Source organism: Passer domesticus, chromosome 5 (assembly GCF_036417665.1).
Source record: "Passer domesticus isolate bPasDom1 chromosome 5, bPasDom1.hap1, whole genome shotgun sequence".
Lineage (NCBI taxonomy): Eukaryota > Metazoa > Chordata > Aves > Passeriformes > Passeridae > Passer > Passer domesticus.
Window position 1 is genome coordinate 73,823,692 of NC_087478.1, and position 19,532 is coordinate 73,843,223.

At 35.8% G+C, this 19,532-nt stretch overlaps 1 protein-coding gene across 4 annotated transcripts in view; it reads right to left on the reverse strand.

Annotated features, from left to right (window-relative positions):
• The window catches only part of CCDC91 (coiled-coil domain containing 91), a 115,617-nt gene that overhangs the window by 44,514 nt on the left and 51,571 nt on the right, over positions 1 to 19,532 (reverse strand). For all 4 annotated transcript variants that reach the window (XM_064421073.1, XM_064421074.1, XM_064421072.1 and 1 more), the window contains 2 exons: positions 17,460 to 17,537; positions 7,810 to 7,917 (listed from right to left, as the gene is read on the reverse strand). In XM_064421073.1, the coding sequence (XP_064277143.1) occupies positions 7,810 to 7,917; positions 17,460 to 17,537 (186 nt within the window). The remainder of the gene's footprint in view (positions 1 to 7,809; positions 7,918 to 17,459; positions 17,538 to 19,532) is intronic.

Sequence of the window (19,532 nt, forward strand, 5' to 3'; positions counted from 1 at the left end):
TATTTCTACCCTACCCTCTGGAAAGTAGCATGAGAGGGTCAAGAAGAGTCTTGTGAAAATCTGCTTAAAACAAAAGGCATTCAAAAATAGGTTATAATGTTTTCCTCCCTGCAAGAAGTTCTCTAGGCAATGGTTCCAAATGAAAATCGTTTGATGTAGATTCAAATATAAATACAGAGGTCCTGTGGTTTTTCTTGATTCCTGTAAAAAAGAAATCAAAAAAATCTTTCTTTTTTTTCCTGGAATGTGAGTCAGAGAAGACATTGTAAACAGATTTAATCACAATAGTAACTAGTCCGTCTTTTTTGTTATTTTTATATATTAAATTTATTTCTGAAGAATCATGAAATTTTTCTTTCAGGTAAGCATAATTTGAAGGATTGCATAGAATATATTACACTAACTTATGGGATGAATGAAATAATGTGTGAGATGAGTTCCTTCATACCTAAGATGATGCATTAAAGCTATCAATAACTAATTCTATCTTAGTGCAGTTATAATTCCTTGCATATTCTTATTAATCCTAAACTCCAAATTTCAAGTAAAAAAAATTGGGTGTCTTGCATAAACTGGAATGCTTTTAAAAAAAACAGTTTCTTTCTAGGTTCTGTACTGTTTCATTTAAAATTAAATGTGTCTAGGATTTCATCCATAAATAATTTTTTTTTTTTTTGCTATAGTATTGGACATCCAATTTATGTTTCTGCAGATTAGTTCCTTCTCAATATTGAGTAAATAATCATACGAGGATCACCAAATTTGGCAGGGAGCAAACAATTTTCATACACTAAAGAAACGATACTTGTGAACTTCTTTTAATGCCACCACTACCAAAACCACCATATTGAGACATTCATATGCCTAATTCACCCTCAATGAAAGACCAGTTTTCCTTTTAACAAGTATCAGTACTGAATTTTTTTATCTAATGAAACTGCATTTTAGTTAATTGCTTAATAGAGGAAAACTAAACAATGTCATCTGCAATACTGGGGCATTTTTGTACTTTCCTAATATATGGACATAGAACCATCCTCCTCCCTCAGGACCTGGGGAAAATTATCTTCAGGAATATTTAGTAAATGTTTCAGCACTTCATTCACCAGCATGGAAAATAAAACACTGGATGAGGCTTTTTAAGAATTCAACACTTCAAATCTGTTCACCTATTTTGAAAGAAACCTTAACTCACTAAGTTCTACTTTTATTTCTGCCTCTCATGGAGGGATCTACCAGTAGGAAGAAATAACACAAGTCATGGGAAACATTATTATCTATGTGAGAGGAAGATGATGTAACAAAAATACATCATGATTTTGTAATGTTATCAAAATATTCCCATTTCTACACCCTATTCAAAATATTATCCTGAGGAAAAAGGCAACCTTATTAAAACACTAGTAACGTTTTTCTGATCCTTTAAACAAGGCTGTCTACATTTAACAGCATTTTCTTTTACACTGCACCTTTTCTTCAGCACTGCTAAGCTCTGCCTAAGTCAAATGACAAGGACTGGTAATTGTAACTGGTTTCTCACACTGTCCTCACTATCTGTGGCATCTCGAGGGTTTGGCAGTGCAAGGTGGAAAATCTGCCCTGAGAATTCCAACATCTGGTACATATTTCCACTTCCTCAAATTATAACTTATTACTGCATGGTTGAACTGTATCTTTTTGCCAGTTTGAGGTCCAAGTGTCTAACGAAGCAGCAGAGCTTTTCCAAGAGGCAGCTCAGGGAACAGCAAAACATTATTACGTGAGAAAAGCTAAAACAATGTAAATATAAAGGAAAAGTGCAATAGTGGTAATAAAATAACTAAGGATAGGCTTGTACTCAGGGCTCCACTCAGCAGCATACAGCGGGTGCACAAACTGTATCATTTGAGCCACATCAGAGGGTGAAATTAGGTTTAAAACATTTTGCTGCATAAGTACTTCATTGTTTTTATAAATAACGCAGGAAGATATATAAAGACATCCAATAATGAAAATACTTTTCTTGGAAAGTGTACATAGTAATAGAGATCATTAAAAACAAAACACACTTCAAGCTCCTGGGGATACAGCGACAAGCAACTTCATAAAAATGTGACAATAATAAAAAAGTATCAATTACTTCTTCTATTTTGTGATCTAATTCATTTCCCATATGAGTTCTCCACAAATTGCTCCATTTATCACGAAGAAATAAAGGAAATTAAATCCTAAAATATGACCAATGTAAACAGCAAAATATTCAATAATGGAAGACAGCAAAACAGAACAAACCCAATCTTTTTTTCAACTACAGCTGACAGAAAATAACTGAGGAAAAAAATAATTTTGTATTGCTGAGCTGTTCAGAGTATTGACAAGAGTTGAGGGCATAAATTCCTAACAAGCAGTGAATGATTGAAGATAACAAGTTATATAAGCAAAAGAGAGAAAGAAAAAAAAATCACTCTAAAGAGCTACTTTCAAGTGCCACTTGACAAATTCAAGGAAGCAAATGCAATTTCCAAATAAGATTTTTGGTGGAAATACTAAAAGTATCCTGGCTGAATTAACAGTGCAAAGGGACTGCAAAATCAACCTCCAACTAGCATGGGAGAGTGGGTATATTGAAATTGGGTCAGTAGACTCCGGTAAGGGTTTATATTTTTAAAAAAGCTACCAAACAGTTCTGCCTGTTACCAGGTTTTTTCATGGAATGACAGAATTGCAGAATGGGTCAAGCTGGAAGGATCACAGTGGGTCATCTGGTCCCACTTCCCTGCTCAAGCAGTATAAATCCTGAAAAAAATTCAGAATTTGGAAAAAACAAGCAAGCAAACAAACAAAAAGCCATCCCAGCACAGGAAAAGTTGATTCTTGCTCTTTTCATTTTGAGTCTCTCTATATACATGGAAATCAAGGAGGTATCAGGAATTCAGGAATTCAGGAATTCATTTCTCAAATTTGCCACAGGATTTTAATCAATCCTTGTTTTCTGCTCCTTTAAGTTCTGAGAAAGTGTAACTTCTTGGCAAAAGAGCAGCAGACCTGAAAACACACAACTAGATGAATTATGTGAAGGTGAATTACATGAAAATGTAACAGGAAGGACTGATTGGAAGCACTTGGTTTTGAAGGGAATGAATAAACAAATATTTCTACAGCAGCAAACGACAAGATTTCTGGGAATTGAGAGGAAATGCTCAAAGAAGGGGGCATGGTAAGTACTCTAAATAATTTCCAAATCCATCATAGTTGGAATTATTAAACTAGAAAGGTTATGCCCACCGCAGTGTTAGTATTTTCAGTCTGCAAGTCTTTAGCATTGCAGCTCTCACTGCAAAAATTTGGCCAATGTCTCCTAAAAATGCAAATATTCACAAGACTGTCAGAATCTAGTTTGCCTATGGTCCCTTCAAGATCAGGCATTAAAAAAATTTTAGAATTACTACCGTCAGGTGGGAAAAACACAGAGCCTCTTACAAGAGAAGATAAATATAATCCAAGTTCATAAAATAAGCATTATTGGAGAAACATGAGGCACATTTTGAGTAGTTATAAAAGCAATTATTTGGAATCAAAGAAAATTATATTCCTGTGAAACTAAGTTTCCAGTGGAAGCAAACATTTTCCCTGGCATACAGACAATTGCTGTAAAAGAATAGTACTTCCTACATCCTGTATTCTAGGAGTTGTTGGGAGACATACTGGTACTTTTCACAAAAGGTTATGCAAAACACATCAAAAAGAATCATCCAAATACTAGAGAAGATAAGATACCTATCACATTCCAGCAGCTCATGACTATTGTCACACCAGCTTCCTGCTTGTCCACAGGCTGTTCTTGAAAGCCTCATAAACTTTAGAAGATGAGCTCCAGCCAGTGGAATTTTTATTCTGACTGACCTTTCAGCAGCTGTTTTCATATTAAAGATAAACCAACCACTCTGAGTGAGTCTCAAAGAGACAAAAGATTTCATGCAAGAGATTTTGAACTGCTATTTCTCATAAAAATTCCAGCCAATATAATGATAAAGCATTGGAAAAAGCATTAAAGACATGGGGGTAACTCTAGTTGTCTTAAATGCTGCTGCATCTGCAAATGTGAGACATGTTTCAGACACATAAAATCATCATGAAAAATAACTGCTGTAGGTATTTAAGATTTATTTTGATGCACAGATCATTGACTGTTTTAAAAAGAATTAAAAAATGTAACTTGCTATAGACACATTTTAACACCTTCTGGTTTGATTGAATTGTATGACAGATTTCTGAGCATTAAAAAGAATCTATTCAAAAATTGGTTGATTATGTTTTTCACCATGTATTTTCACACAGCATATGAGTAAAACCATAAGATCACAGCTGATGTTCATTTTCAGAAGGCATCAAAAGTTTGTGTCTCAGAAAAAGATGAGGATGAAATTTGGGATTTTCCAACTTGTAAGGAACTGATATGTTTTCTACTGGCATTTTCTGATATCGTTAAACTCTGGACAAGTAAAACTGACAAGCACAGCTTTCCTAAATATTCAGTATGTGACATGACTGATTTCTGGCACAGAGAAAAAGAGTTCTCTTTGTCCTGCTCATTGATGGAGACACCATGACACTGGTGTCCCTGAATGTGCCACAAGAATGTGGCTGGTTTGTTTTGTGAAATGTTGACATCATGGAATCACAGAATTCCTGGGTTGGAAGGGATCTTGGAGGTCATTGGGTTCCATGCCATGGTCAGGGACACCTCCTACTATCCCAGACTGCTCAGAGCCCCATCCAGCCTGGCCTTGGGCACTGCCAGGGATGGGGCAGACACAGCTTCTCTGGAAAACCTGTGCCAGGGCCTCAGCACCCTCACAGGGAAGAACTTCTTCCTGATATCAAATCTAAACCTGCTCTGTCAGCGTGAAGACATTCCTGTCACTCCAGGCCCTTGTCAAGAGTCTCCATCTTTCCTATGGGCTCCCTTCAGGTGTTGGAAGGCACCAATGAGGTCAACCCAAAGATTCTCTTCTCCAGGCTGAACAGTCCCAATTCCCTCAGCCTTTCCTCCCATCAGAGCTGCTCCATCCCTCTGATCCCCTTGGTGTCCCTGCTCTGGCCTGGCTCCAGCAGCTCCATGTCCTTCCTGTGCTGGATCCCAGAGCTGGAGGCAGCTCTGGAGCAGGGGCTCAGCAGAGCAGAGAGGCAGAGGAGCAGAATCCTCCCTCCCTGCTCCCCACACCACTTTGGATATGGGAGTGTATCTCCTTGGGAAAACCAGCAGCCCTAGAGGCTGTCACCTGGGAAGGAACCACTCCCGTGATCATCATCCAGGATGCTGCCTACAGAGAGCCAGTTTGCTGACAAGCCTGACACATGATGATCAAATATCAACTGCAGGTATTTTTCCAGCTGGAAACTGGGATAGAACCATGCAATGAGGTCTTTCACTTCTTTCCCCATCCTGGAAAACACAACCTTGTACACTGAGCATTATCAGCAGGATAGCACCTCTCTGGACAGGATTTTAACTTGTCCCTCCACCTGATATAATTAAGCTTCAAAATCAGAAACTTCAATAAACTCTAACAAAAGGTTAAAGAAAAACAAAGAAAAACAGCCTTTCCTCCATCTCAAAGACACTTTCGTGAGGAAGGGGCATGGGAATTTAGGGGGAAAACGAGAGTAAGTAGAAGGCATGACAAAGGAGTTATCATGAGATAATCTTGTTTGTGTGGAACTAGAAATAAAACAGCAGAAAATTTAAAAGGAATGGTAAATGAGCACAAAAAACTATGTGGTTTGACAGTTTTACACAGGCTTAAAAGTTTGAAGGTAAAAAAATGCTTGTAAGGCACAAATATTTGAAGGGAACAAAAAAAGGAAGCGATTTTTGTGTTGAGTGTATACTTGCACTGTGAGATTACTGCTGCACCAAAATAATTCTTTACAGTGATACAAACACTCACAGATCTCCATGTAAAGGTGGCTATGCATGCACATCCCATAACATAAAACAGCAATGAAATCTGTGTCTAAATATCAGCAGGAATTCATCAAACTCAACTGTTAGCATATAACAAAATCATTTGAAGAAAAAGAAGTGTGAATATAAACACACAAACATACATTTAAAATAGATGTGTTCAAAAAGAATAAAAAACATGCCACCCATTTCTCAGATCTTTCAACAAAGTTTTATGAGTGAATAAAATCTGCCAGTATAAATAATATTTAATTAAACCTGATAGCTCAACCACAAGCACCCACACTTGTCTATTTGATTAGGCTTCAAAATCCCAGTGTTACATTACAATTAGAGGTGAAAAACCTCGATTGTATTGAATGAGAAATGACTTGGAAGTTAGTGAACAAAATTTACACTTTTTCTGGGATCCAAAGGGGTGTTAAATGCAGACATGATATGAACTGGGCACTGTGTTTTGTCGTAACCACTCCCTGTCCTATGACCAAGAACAGTTTTTTACATTGTTGGGTTCTCCCCAAGTAAATCTGAAGTTTCCACACTTCTGTCCCATTTTTGGGGTTTTGATGCAAATCTGACTGATCGTAGGTGCAAGTTATTGCTCAGTCTGTAAGAACAATGTCAAAAAATCTTCTTGTGAAATTTCTGTATTTCATGAGGTCCATTTCTTTTTAACATTCAGAAAGGGATATGAAGTTGGTAACAATGTGTTCATTTCAAAAACACAAAACATTTTTTTAAATTAATTTTCACTTGCTCATAGAGCTTTATAGAAAACATTAAATAACTGTAATTCTGTGCAATAACCTCACTCATGACACAATTAATTTCTCCACATTATGGCATCTTTCCTTCATACTGTATACACAGATGCTTATGTATTTAACACACATTTGCACTAATTGATATGGTTAATTGATACGGTTAATTGATATGGTTAGAACAGTCAAATGGTCATAAAACACTTCTGGAAATAGTGGAGTCCTTCAAAGGGACTTTTGATGTATTTAGGATTAAGATACTACAAGAAAATTTTTTTAATTTTCCTTGGTATTTTTTGCAGAATTGTTGCTAACAGTATTTAAAAGGTAACTTATTTGCAATATATGCAACTCCAGAGGGCTCTTAACAAATTAACTTCTTGGTTTTAAATTTCCATGCTCATGGTCATTATTATTATGATTCAAGAGCTGCACTTCAGTCAAACCAAGATCTTATTGATAAAAAACCAGGCTGAAATGTTTCAGAGACTCATCTCTAACTGCTCTGATCTCAAATATTTGCTGTGCAGTGTGCTTTTACTCAAGTCATGCTAAATGACCCAATTTAGGCCATTAATGCACACATTATTATTCCTGGATATAACTCCTTTTTATTTTTATTTTTATTTTTATTTTTATTTTTCTATGAAATAAAAATAGCTGTGGACTACACATGTTTTTGTCTATCATCTAAGAACAATCTCAAAATTTGGACCAAAAATTCATGCAAATCCCACACAATTAAATCCTGCATTTAACTACATAAAAGAAAAATAATTGAATGGTTTCTCCAAGACCACAGAAAATGGCAGCTGTTAAGAAGTAAGTATTAAGTTGCACTGAGACATTTTCTCAGTGCTACACGCTCCTTGAATCTGTTCCAAGCTGGCTCCAGCATTATAGAATATTTTTGATCCCAACAGATGAAGTGTCCTTATTTATTTAGCATTTTTAATACTTGTGTTTAGTGGCATGCTGAGGAAACAAGGTGAGAGATGGATCATTTTCTTTGGGGATCATACGTGTTAATACTTTTTTCAAACAGGAAGGAGTTGACACTAAAAGAAAATCATGGAAATCCTTGCATGTGCACATCCATACCTGAGCGTCAAGGAGCTCTTGACATTTGTGAGAATGCTTTTCAATGGTTAATATATACTGCTTTTCAATAGCTGCTTCTTGCTGCTGAACTGTAGATTGTAGCAGGGCCTGCAAAAAAAAAGGCACAAAATACTCAACAAAGATATAACTGGGATGCTTATTGGTAACTGCAGATCCACTAAGACCCATCTACAACCAGAACGTGGAATGCTATTACAAATTTGGAATGTGCAATGATTAAAGTACCTTTCTATGTAACACTACCTTGTTTTCAGTCATGACTAACATTTTTTGTATCTCAGATTTCTTATACAGTCTGCCTAAAAGACAGCAGCACACAGAAGATAGAGAGGGAGAGTATTTCTGTTAAATATACTCAGTTTAGTGGGACCACACAAGAAGAGAAGCATATGAAAGCTGCTGAAGAGAAGAAAAAAAAAGAAAAAAGAAAAAGCCAGACATATTTCCCTGGCTGACAAAACTCCACATCCTCTCGGCACTGTGTAAGATCCCATGGGCCAAGCATGATCTTCACAACCACAAGTCAAGTAAAAGCAGATGGAAATTCTGAGTAACATAAAACATAAAAGAATGCCCCCCCAGGATGTTCACACTTGAATGTGAAGCAGTGGAAGTCGAAGTGTGGAAAGTCAAAGCACCAAGGCAGTAACAAACAGCTGATGGGAGCAGGAGCTGTGAGTGTGTGAGCACGTGTTTGTGCACACGCCTGAACTCACACCCGCTCGGCTGCGCCCTGCAGAACCTCCAGCATCTCAATGCAGAAACAGAAATTAAAAACTTGAAGATACATGAAGAAACCAAGTTATCATCTGGAGAATTACACTCAGGTTTCCCTAAACAATGATGGTAGCTAAATATTTACCTGGCTTAAGCCTTTTTCCCTGATAGTATAAAGTCTTTTTGCCACTTTCCAAATATTCATCAGGCTATTTATACACAGTGTACCAAACTATTCTTAACTAGTAATCAATATACTGAAGTAGTCAAAATGACTGGGTAAGTTAAAACAGACATGACTTTTACAGAAAACAGACCTTTGGCCCAAATGCAGAAAAAGAAAAAAAATCCCAATCTTTCAAACAGTCTTTATTTTAGAGATATATTTACTTCATGGAACATAACACACACATCAAATAAAATTTTGAATACTTCAAAAAAAACCCAAGAATGTATAAAAAAGATAAAATCTTCTGACAATTTTTCAATTATCTTTCTAAATTTTCCACTATCCTCTTATGCCAAAATCACCACTCTTCAGTAATGCTGTACCATGGAAGCAGTTCTCAGCACAAGCTCAGTGATGAAAAAGGTTAAAATTTGTGCTTAATCAAAGTGTAAGAAAACATTTACTGGTAGTTGCAAGGTATATAGAAAACTGTAAGTTTACTTTCAAAAAAGCCAGTTTATCTCTAACTAAATTAAATTCTTTCATTCATAGAAATTTGAGCACTCAGAAAAACTGAACTCTCAAGGAAGTGTAACTTCTGTACATAAATCTTTATACTCTGCCTAAATTAGAATAGCCACATATCACTGGCAAAAATTCAGCCTGGACCTTGGGGTTTGGGTTCTTTCTTTTGCCTAAATTATTGTAGCAAGGAATGTTTCATGTAACCAGTACAAAAAAAATCAAAATAATTCTGTTCTTTGGGAACACAGTAACAGAATGGTCATTTAGGCTGCCATGGCACTTCTCAGACAGTTCCTTGCTCAGGCCAAGGGTTGAGTCACCTTATGCACTTTGCTGTGCAGACTTCACTGGCAACTGCTAAAATCCTATTAAATGGTATAAAGAACTTTCAGTATTCAATGAAATAATCATTATTCATTGGATTGCATGTAGAGGCTGTTAAGTTTTTAAAATTAACTTACTATTACTATTTTTCTTTGGAAAATACATAAAATTCCACATTCAGAAACAAAAGCCTTGCTTTTCTGTCATACTCACTATTAATGCAGTTTAAATAGCACCACAGGGTTGATGCTGAATTTAACGCTTCCACTAGTTGGCCAAGTGAGGAGAAAGAGAGAAAAATCTCCTTCTGTAGAACAGTACTACAGATTTCTCAATGGGAAATACAGCACAGATATGTGATACCCATCCAAATCTTTGGCAAATTTCAAGATAATCAACTACTCAAATTTAATGATTAAAAAAAAAAATTACCAATTAGCTCATCTGCTTAACTGAAACACACATTTGGATACTTGATGATCAGTATCTCTACAGTTACAACAACAAAAGTCTTTTGATTAATTGATATCCTGGGCAAATACTCTTATCACTGCTGAAATAACACTTTCTTCCTTAATTACTTAAGGAGGAGTTTTTAATTGTGCTGCTGGGCTGACATTCCATAAATTTACAGCCAATGACCTAATACCAAGCTGGCATTCTTGAAACAGTCTCCTTTTAATGGAATCATTTCAAGTAAGGTTACAGCAGAATCTAGCCTATGGCACCTGTTGCATGAAGTCAAGGGTAGGATTGCAATATGAGTGCTCTTGTTAATTAATTTTTCCTTCTATATATTGTGCAATGAACTTCCTTGACACTGGTTGAGAAGGATCATCAGAGAATCACAGGATCATAGGATTTTAAGGGCTGGAAGGGACTTTAAAGATCATGTAGCCCCAACTCTCTGCTGTAGGCAGGGACACTTTCCACCAGACCAGGTGGCCCAGAGCCCCATCCAACCTTGGCTTCTTCTCCACTTTCTGATCTCTCTACTAACCCAAAAAAATGTCAGAGAATTGATGCTGCTTTTCCTTCAATAACCAGAATGTCATGGTGGCTTCTGACAGAACAAATAGAGTGAAACCCCTTAAGTTCTCTATAGGGTCTTCATTTTAGTTTGATATGTGATACATTATAAAAATCATAGAAAAAAATGTTATTTCCTCAAACCATTACAAAAAAAAATCTTCATGATCAAAACATTCTTAAATTAAATTAGGTAAATTAAGTAAATTAGTCTGAACCTCTGTTTGAGCTCAGACAAAGAACTAAGCTTTAAGTTTCATACATTGAAATAATTTTAGAAGACCTTAAGCTGAAAGTAAATTCAAATATCATAATAAGATCCATGATCACCCTCGGAGTTTTTTATGGGAATCCACATCTATGCCATGTCTTAGCACTGGTCAGAGTATTTAGCTCTGGAACTGACAACACACCACCTGTGTGGTGGGAATCCTGGAGAATGGCATTGCTGCACACACACCAGGGACTGAAAAACTGCACTGTGCCAAATATGAGTAGAAAAGCTTAAAACCACAAATGATCACAACACTTCATCCTGCATTTCTACAGTGTGTTATGTACTGAGTACCAGATTATCTCTAAAATTTCTCCATATACTTAAAAATTCAAAAGTGCAGTAACTACGGTTTTGCCAAAAGTGGACACCCCGGCCTATTTTTAATACAAACCTACTTGCACAGCCCTAGTGCATAATGTGTTCATTCTACTGGCAACAGAAACCACAGCCCAGACAGAATTTATTGTAAGGCTAGAAGCTAGAATTTATGAGAAACCCTCTTGAATGAAATAGCCAAAATAAGACCGTTATCCCAATTCTTCCTGAATTCCCCAAGAGTAACAAATTACCAAACCCCTTTCTTTCAATTCCCTCTTTTTTCTATAGGGAAAAGCTAGAAAGAATAAAGGCAGCATGAAAAACAAAGATACAAATCATGGTATACATGTTGCTGGGTTATTTTTTAGAATGTTTCTTAAAAGCATCATCAAAAGCCACTGTCAATCCAAAAGATATCCTGATCAAGCATCATTGACTTGTTTAAGTAACTTAATGGAAGCCAGTACATCAAACCACTTCTTTACTTCAAAACTGATGAGTCAGGATGACCAAAACAAGTCATTCTTAAAAATAAAAGTTACTAATGAGAAGTTACCACACTGCTTCAAACATGCGAACCGCATTAAATACAGCAATAATACTTCGGAATTTTTATGCTTTATAGCATTAGACAATGATTCATCTAATTTAGCATCCTGTCTCCACCACTTAATAACTCGCTAGTATTTAATTTAAGGGTGAAATGCAATTAACCAATTGCTGAATGATAAAACGGAACAGAGAACACAATGCAAATTCTTTCCTGACCCATGGAAAAGATGCATTAACTCAATAAAATGCAGTATTTTACTAGTTGGGTTTTAATTCAGCTATTAGCTAAGACAGAGATGATACAAATAAAACTATTTAGAAGATTTCTGAAAATGTATTTTTCAAAAGAATTCAACCTATCCACTTTAGCCCAAAATATTGCAGATTTTCATGACTGGGCTCTTTCCAGGTGAGCCCGCCTTTTTAGTGAAAATGAAACATGTCCATTTAGGTGCTATGGAATCAGGGAGGTTAAATAAAAAAAAAAAAAAAGGGATAATATATTTTTTGCAGTGATATAAAAAAATTGAATTTTTTTATTTCTTGAATATTTGTGGATATTTGTTGAATATCCACAAGCATATTCAACTGCTTGTGGTTGAAACAGTGTTGATCCATACCAGTAAGGATGAACAACTTACAGTTTGAATACTATACTGGGTTTATCCAGATAGCTCAGTTTCACTGGTATGTGAGGGCAAAAGATTTATTTTCCACAAAACAATGTTCTCACAGACTCCTGCCAGAAACAAACTGCAAACTCCCTCTTAATCGTCTATTAACCTTCCAGTTTTTATAATATTTAAACCTCTATTTATTATTCTATAGTCAGAAGAACATACAAAATTGGTCCTTACTAGAAGGGGAGGGAAAGATTCCTTGCAATTTTTTAATTGCTTTCAAAATGTAAAGGCCTTTTAATTAGCAAGAAAATTTTTTTGATAGCCAGATCTCTGAAAGTATGAGACTTGATTGCACCTCGTTGTTATTGAAATTCTTTAGAGAGGCTTCCTTGGTAGCATCACTGTTGTACAGAAGTACTCTTGTACTGTAAAATCCCAAGGAATCTCTCATTTTCCAGCCACCAGCTCTCCATGAGAAAAAACAGTGTTGTTTTATATTCTAGGCTCACTTTAATTCTAGTTTGACTTGCACATGAACAAGCACAGAAGTTGGAAGTGAAATACAAGCCCTTGCAACAATTTTGGATTTGTCCTTTTATTCATGTGTCAGGCCTTTCTGAGCCAGGATGTCAGCTTGGAAACTTAATAAGCTAAGCTGATGTTTAAAAGAGCTGAGAACTGGCCACATTTCAGAGCTTTCCCTCACTTGGGATAAACTATGTCTAAAAAAAGATATCCTGATTCTAGATTAACTTCTTTTGTAATGAAATCCTTTAAAATTTCTTTTGTTTATTAGAGGGTAACCTTTCAGTTCAGAGGTGTATTATTGGCACACATATTTTTGAAAGAAAATCTGATGGCCCCCACATATTCCATGCTTTGAAAATCTGTCTGTTCTTACATTCTGAAAATCTGAAAAAACCCCATCACCTCTGAAAACTGGTGGAAAAAACTCTTAGTACAGCAAGGGCTGGCAAGAACTTTGCACCTTGAAGTTCATTTCTATAAAGAGAACACACATCTGATTCATGCAGGTTGTCTTTTTGCATAAAATAATCTAAGAGAATAAAACCCATCAAATAAATACACCTGTATGTAACCTCATATTCTTTAAAGCTTACAGTAGAGGATATTTCATAGGATGAGAAATAAAACAGATTAAAACTATTAACTCATCTATTTACAGAGCTGTGACAATTTCAGAACAAAAGCTTGACTAAACAAGCACAGGAGAAATTCTTATGTAGCTTGTGGTAAATATCTTAAGATGTGATGTGATCCCACAAGCAAAACTTCCAAGATCTACATTTACTTTTCTTTACCGTGGCTAATTACCAGGGATAAAAGTTTAAAACAACAATGACATGAAAGACAGAAATTAAACAAAATTAGGTAAACAGGAGAAGGGGAAACTTGGCCTACACAGAACACTGAGTTAATTTTTAATTTGCTTTCCTGTGGTTTTTAATACAAATTTCGTGACTGTATTGTGGATGGCTTATTTGTTGTAAGGAAGATTAGAATGTGAGATGCTTAACAATGGCCAAGGATTTTGAGGGTTTGTGCTACAAAGCATGTAATGGTCTCTATTAATGGATTTCCAAACACATTCAACAAGTGAACATTCCAAAGACAACCGAATTTAATTCTAAGGGCTTTGGTATATCCAGGTCCCTGAAGATAGGTAGTTCAATATTTTACTTCTTGTGTAAGCTGCATTTTCAATACTGCTGCCATATTAAGAAGGACCAGTCAGGAGTAGGAATTGTTTGTCCTCAAATTTAAGTACCTGTCTGCCCAGGGATACCACAGTAGGGAAAGATCCATGTGGAGAAATACTGTCCCTTTTACAACAAATAAGTCCCCAAAATGCAGGACAGGGACTAGAAGGAAGTGTAAGCCATTTGGAAGTACAGGAAAATACATCAACAACAACAGAGGTCTGCAGCAGGACATCTGGAAGGAATGGACTTAGTTCTGAATGAAAGAAAACTGTGTTTTTCTGGTTACCAGCTTGGCAGCATTGGACACAGAAGCTACAAAACAGCAACTCTCTTCACCTCTGTAAACCAAAAGGAAGGCATGTTCACAAATCCACCAACAATAACACTTACCTATGCCAGGAATACAGAAAAGACAAGTCAGACTACTTTCTTCCACTGCTGTTCTTCCACTGTTGTTCCACTCAAGGTTTCAATAAAAGTTAAATAAAAGTTACAGGATTTGGGGTTTGAGGCATTCTGGGGATTATTTCCTGGAGCTAAGGATGAACTGCTCATATTTTCACAAACTATCCTTAAACAACCAATTTGGGCATTATAAGTTGTGCTATGGCTCTGCTTGGAGCAGCACCACAGAATTATAATGGACTGGTTTCAGAGAGGATTAGTCAGAATTCCAACACTCCTGACTGCAGCACAACCTAATTAGGGCCTGAGCAATCCCCTGATTGGAATAACCCTCATCAGTTCACTTTGTTAAATCCCCAGGAATTCAAAATAAGCCTGTTTTCATCGCAAACAAGATTTTCCTTCCCATGCCTTTTTAAATGACCCATACACTTGTTTAGGTGAATTTCCACACTCAGGGTAACTTGGGGATTAATTAGATAGTATTTACAAAAAACCTACTAAAAATGGAAGTTACTTCTGCATATAAACAATATGTATTAGAGTGAAACAGCCTGAATCTAAAGAAGATGTATTTCAGCACAAAATTAAGTCTGGGTAATCATGAGTAAATTAAAAGAGTTAATGAATCTCATGATTCTGTCTTTCACTGAAAGGACTAATTCACATTCCTAAACAAATGCTACATTAGGAACCCTTATCTTGTTATCTAATTGCCATCATGTCTGAAAAATTGAATAAACTGCTAAGGATCTGAGCAGTTAAAAAGCCCCAAGAATGGAAGATACTACTTTTATAATTACAAAACCACATTTGACTCATTTACTTAAGAAAAAATAAATCTTAGCCCTGTTTCATTTTGAAATATTAACAATGAATTAACATTTTAAAAGAATCCACGAGAAAATTTTCTCAAACAAAAATATAGAACAGATTTTACCTCCACTGATGATACAGTGTTACTTTTTTATTTAAAGAACGTGGCAAAGGATTACAAGAAAGGTATTAAGCAAACAACCAAAACATGCCTGGGTTTTTTTTAAACCCTAATGAATAAGTCACTTCATGTTTGCAAACAGGGCTGATTGCAGACATTTAATCAGAGCTTGGCATATCTGATATTATTTCTCATCAGAGTGTTCAACTAACCACATGAGGACACAGGAAGGCTTGTATGAGGTATATTCATGTCATGGTTCCATGGTACTAAAGAGTGACTTTATGTAACTTGAATATAAACATTCTATGAGAAATAATACACTAAATATAAACATTGTTTAGAAACACAGGGTTCAATTAACTCCTTAATCTTTTGTGCCAAATCACTGATAAACATAAATCTTACTTTGCAGAAAGCATGTCAGATATACCCGGCTGCTGCTGGGTAAAACAGCTTTCAAAAATTATTATGGTACAGAAATGTATCCCTTTACCCAACTACACAGGAAGAAATTATTCCTTTAAAGGACCAATATAACCCATGCAGAGCTCTCCTTTAGTTCACACAAATCAATTAAAACGGTGAAAAATTACACCTCGAAAACATTCAAAACTTTCATTCAACACCATAAAATCATTGGATTTCACAATTTGCTTATATTTTCCGAACTAAAAAGAAGGAAATGTAAGTGCAGCAATTACCAAAAGCTCACAAGCTTTTTCAAATGTAAGTCCACACAGGTACAGACAGACATTTTACATCTAGAACAAAATAGAAACTAAAAATGCTGCCATTGAAGTTGTTCAGTGGAACATCCAAAGGTGCACACTCCAAATACAATTCCCTTCTGAGAACTTCTAAGGCAAAGGAGTCCTCAAAGAATTAAGGGAAGAGGAGCAAAATTCTGCCCCAGAAGTGAAATGAGGGAGGCTTGGAGAAGTGGGACACCACCAGTGGCCATGTTTAAGTTCTCTCAGGAATGGAAACTTTTAAAATGTTTTTCTGTATAGGTTCAGAATTAAATTAGTATAAGTCATATTGATGGAGACAGACATATTTCTACAGAGAGGCAATTTCAATATTAGTTAGAAAACTATCAACAGTTACTAGCAAGATATTAAAAGGCTTTCTTATTATCATAAAATCATTAATATTGGAAATTATTGCTAAAATCATCAAGTCCAACCCCTAACCCAGCACTGTCAATCCCACCACTACATCTTCCTGCCCTGCATGCCAGATTGGTTACAAATTACTGCTACCAAACAGTTAAAAACTGAAATTCCCCTTCACTAACTACATTGTCAGATTTGTTTGTCAGTTCACAGTTGCCTACCAGGTCTTAAGTTTCCCTTTTCATTTTCAAAACCAGCCTTAATTTCCATTTCCTATTACCAGTTTTAAGTCTAATTAGAATTCTTAGCTTTACCTTCTCCTCCTAACTTGATTCAGTTTTTGCCCTTTGCGAGTTTCCTACCCAATAGTTTCCATAACAGAACAAAAGACACAGATTTATGCTCCATAGTAACATCCAGTTCTTTTCTTTTACAAGCTGACAGGAACTAAAACAGCATGAAAGAAGAACTACAGATTCTGCTTTACTTTATCCAGAACTCTTTCCCTTAGTGCTGTGTGGATAAAAACCTGCTGAACTGCTCTGTGATGCTGCTTTCCTGCAAGTGCAGCTCTGGAGACTGAAGAGGTCCAAAATGTGGATTTGTGATAAACAATCCAACCCAAAGTTTACCACAACTGACTGAGAATGTTTGGTTTGTTCTGGTTTTAAGTTTCCTTACTGAAAATGGCTAACCAACTCTATCTGAAGTTTTCCAAAGTGCAGACTGGGAAAACATGTCATGCAAAATTTCAGACCAAACAATCTAAATTGAAAGCAACAGAAAAGACAGTGAGAGAGGTCGAGCAACCAGCACAAGCAATACTAATAATTGTGCACTGCAGGCAGTCATCCTATTCACAACTACAATAACACCATTTGGAAATTCTGTTAGCTTGGCAACTCACTTACCTTGAATTCTTCAACAATAATAGTTAAGGCTTCATGTCCAGCTTTTCTCATGTCTTCTAATTCCTGTTTATGCTTTTCCTGTACAAAAATACAGAAAACATTAGGCACATGACATATCAATTTTAATTCAGGAGAATAAATAAATAAATAAATAAATAAATAAATGGCAATTATTTTCCTGTTTTAGTATCTTTCATGAAGAAATGCACACAGCTTGATCCTTTAGATATTATATATATAATGTATATTAATATTATATGTGTATGTATCTATCTATCTACCTATATGCTAAATTCAAGTAGCACTAAACTTATTTTTACTTCTTAACTTTACTTTATAGACCTCAGATGGTTCTAAATGGTTCTCCTTTTTATTTTTTCAGAACTTTCTTTGTTTTTTGGTATACCTGTGGATGACAGGACTTCCAAATCACCTTCTTGGTAAAGGTTATTTACTGCCTCTATCAATAAAAATGTTGAGATAAAGTAGTATCAAATTGACTATTCTCAGAAATGCACATCTTTTCCTACTTATGTGGCTCTTCTTTCATCATTTGTTTTATTCTTAAGATTCCTGGGAAATTCTTCTTGCAAAAGAAATCCTATATAGGTTTTTCAAACAAAGCTGCATTGTTCACTTTTTATTTTCTTCACAGTTATGTTAAAGGAACCTGGAGAGAAACATTCTAGCATTTTTTTCTTTATCTAATAGTTTGCTAAGGCTGCAATGTGAAGACCTCATTGGATTTTCACCAGCATTTCCCCCTTATCAATGAGCAGCACCACTTTTTCCAATCATCAATTAGTAAGAAGATTAAAAACATTCCCCCCCTCCTTGTTCTTTGCTTCAGGGTCTGTTCTTGCATCAGCTCATATGGCAGGATGTAGTTGCTTTAAATCATCTTGGATTGAAATCATTGGATTTTCTTGGTGCAGAAAGCAGAAACACATTAATCACAAATGTTACTTTGCAGTGATCACAGGACAAAAACATACACAACTTACACTATATAATTTTTTGCTTTTTGGGTAATAATAAAGTTGAAATTAATTAATAAAATTCTATGCTTCCTAAGACCTGTGTCTTTGGAATAAGAAAAACCTAGTGTCTAACAAAGCATGTAAGACCATTAAAAATTAATTAATCAGACTGTAACTGTATTTAACTAGAGATTTCTGCTCTCAATTCCTTTCTTGTGAAAGAGTCATTCTTAGCAAAAACTAGGAAACTACAGCTACACAATCCTCTCACCTCTAGCCGAAATCTACTGAGACATTTGCATTTTCTTCAATAAAACTGTGGGCTTTCGTGAAGCTCAGCAAGAACCGCTGCTAAGTAGAAGAACTACAGATGGAAATATTTTGCTGTGCACATTAAATATTACCTCAGACAACAACACACAACATGTGGTTACATCATTTTAATCCCACTGTGATGCAGTAATATATCACTGATATCACAAATCATTCAAACTCTGATACTATACAGGTTAAGAAAACCCAATTGTTTTGACTGAGGAAGTAAGATATCCCATTTGGTAGAAAGCACAGTGCTTCTCACTCACAATACCAGGCAAAGCAAAACACAGAGCAAAAAATGCCACTTGTCCCCTTACAATGAATTCCTCAAGTTTTTAGAACCAGTGATTTGTTCAAGGCCATGTCCTGAATGTGAACTGGTAACACAACTTGAAGCATCGACACCAAGGCATTCCTGTAACACCTGTAAATATTCTTCTATTCCTGCAGGATATGTTCAAGGCAGGTATCTGAGCTGCTGCTGACTGCCTGTCTTCTGTAAGGCTGTGGCACCCTCAGTCTGAGCCAGTATCTCAGAAATTAATGCATTCTCTTCCCTCTTCATTTCTGTTCTCATGCAAGAAGGTAAACTATAGCTCCCTGCAGGTAGCTGAAGTAGAAGACAAATTTCAAATCCATCTTTGCTTTACACAATTACACAATTACATCATTAAAAGTCCTCATAGTGGAGTCCATTGCACTGAAATTTTTGTCTCCATGAAATCAACTCTTCCTTAAGAGCATAATTTAAAAAAATTACTAATAGCATTTAGCA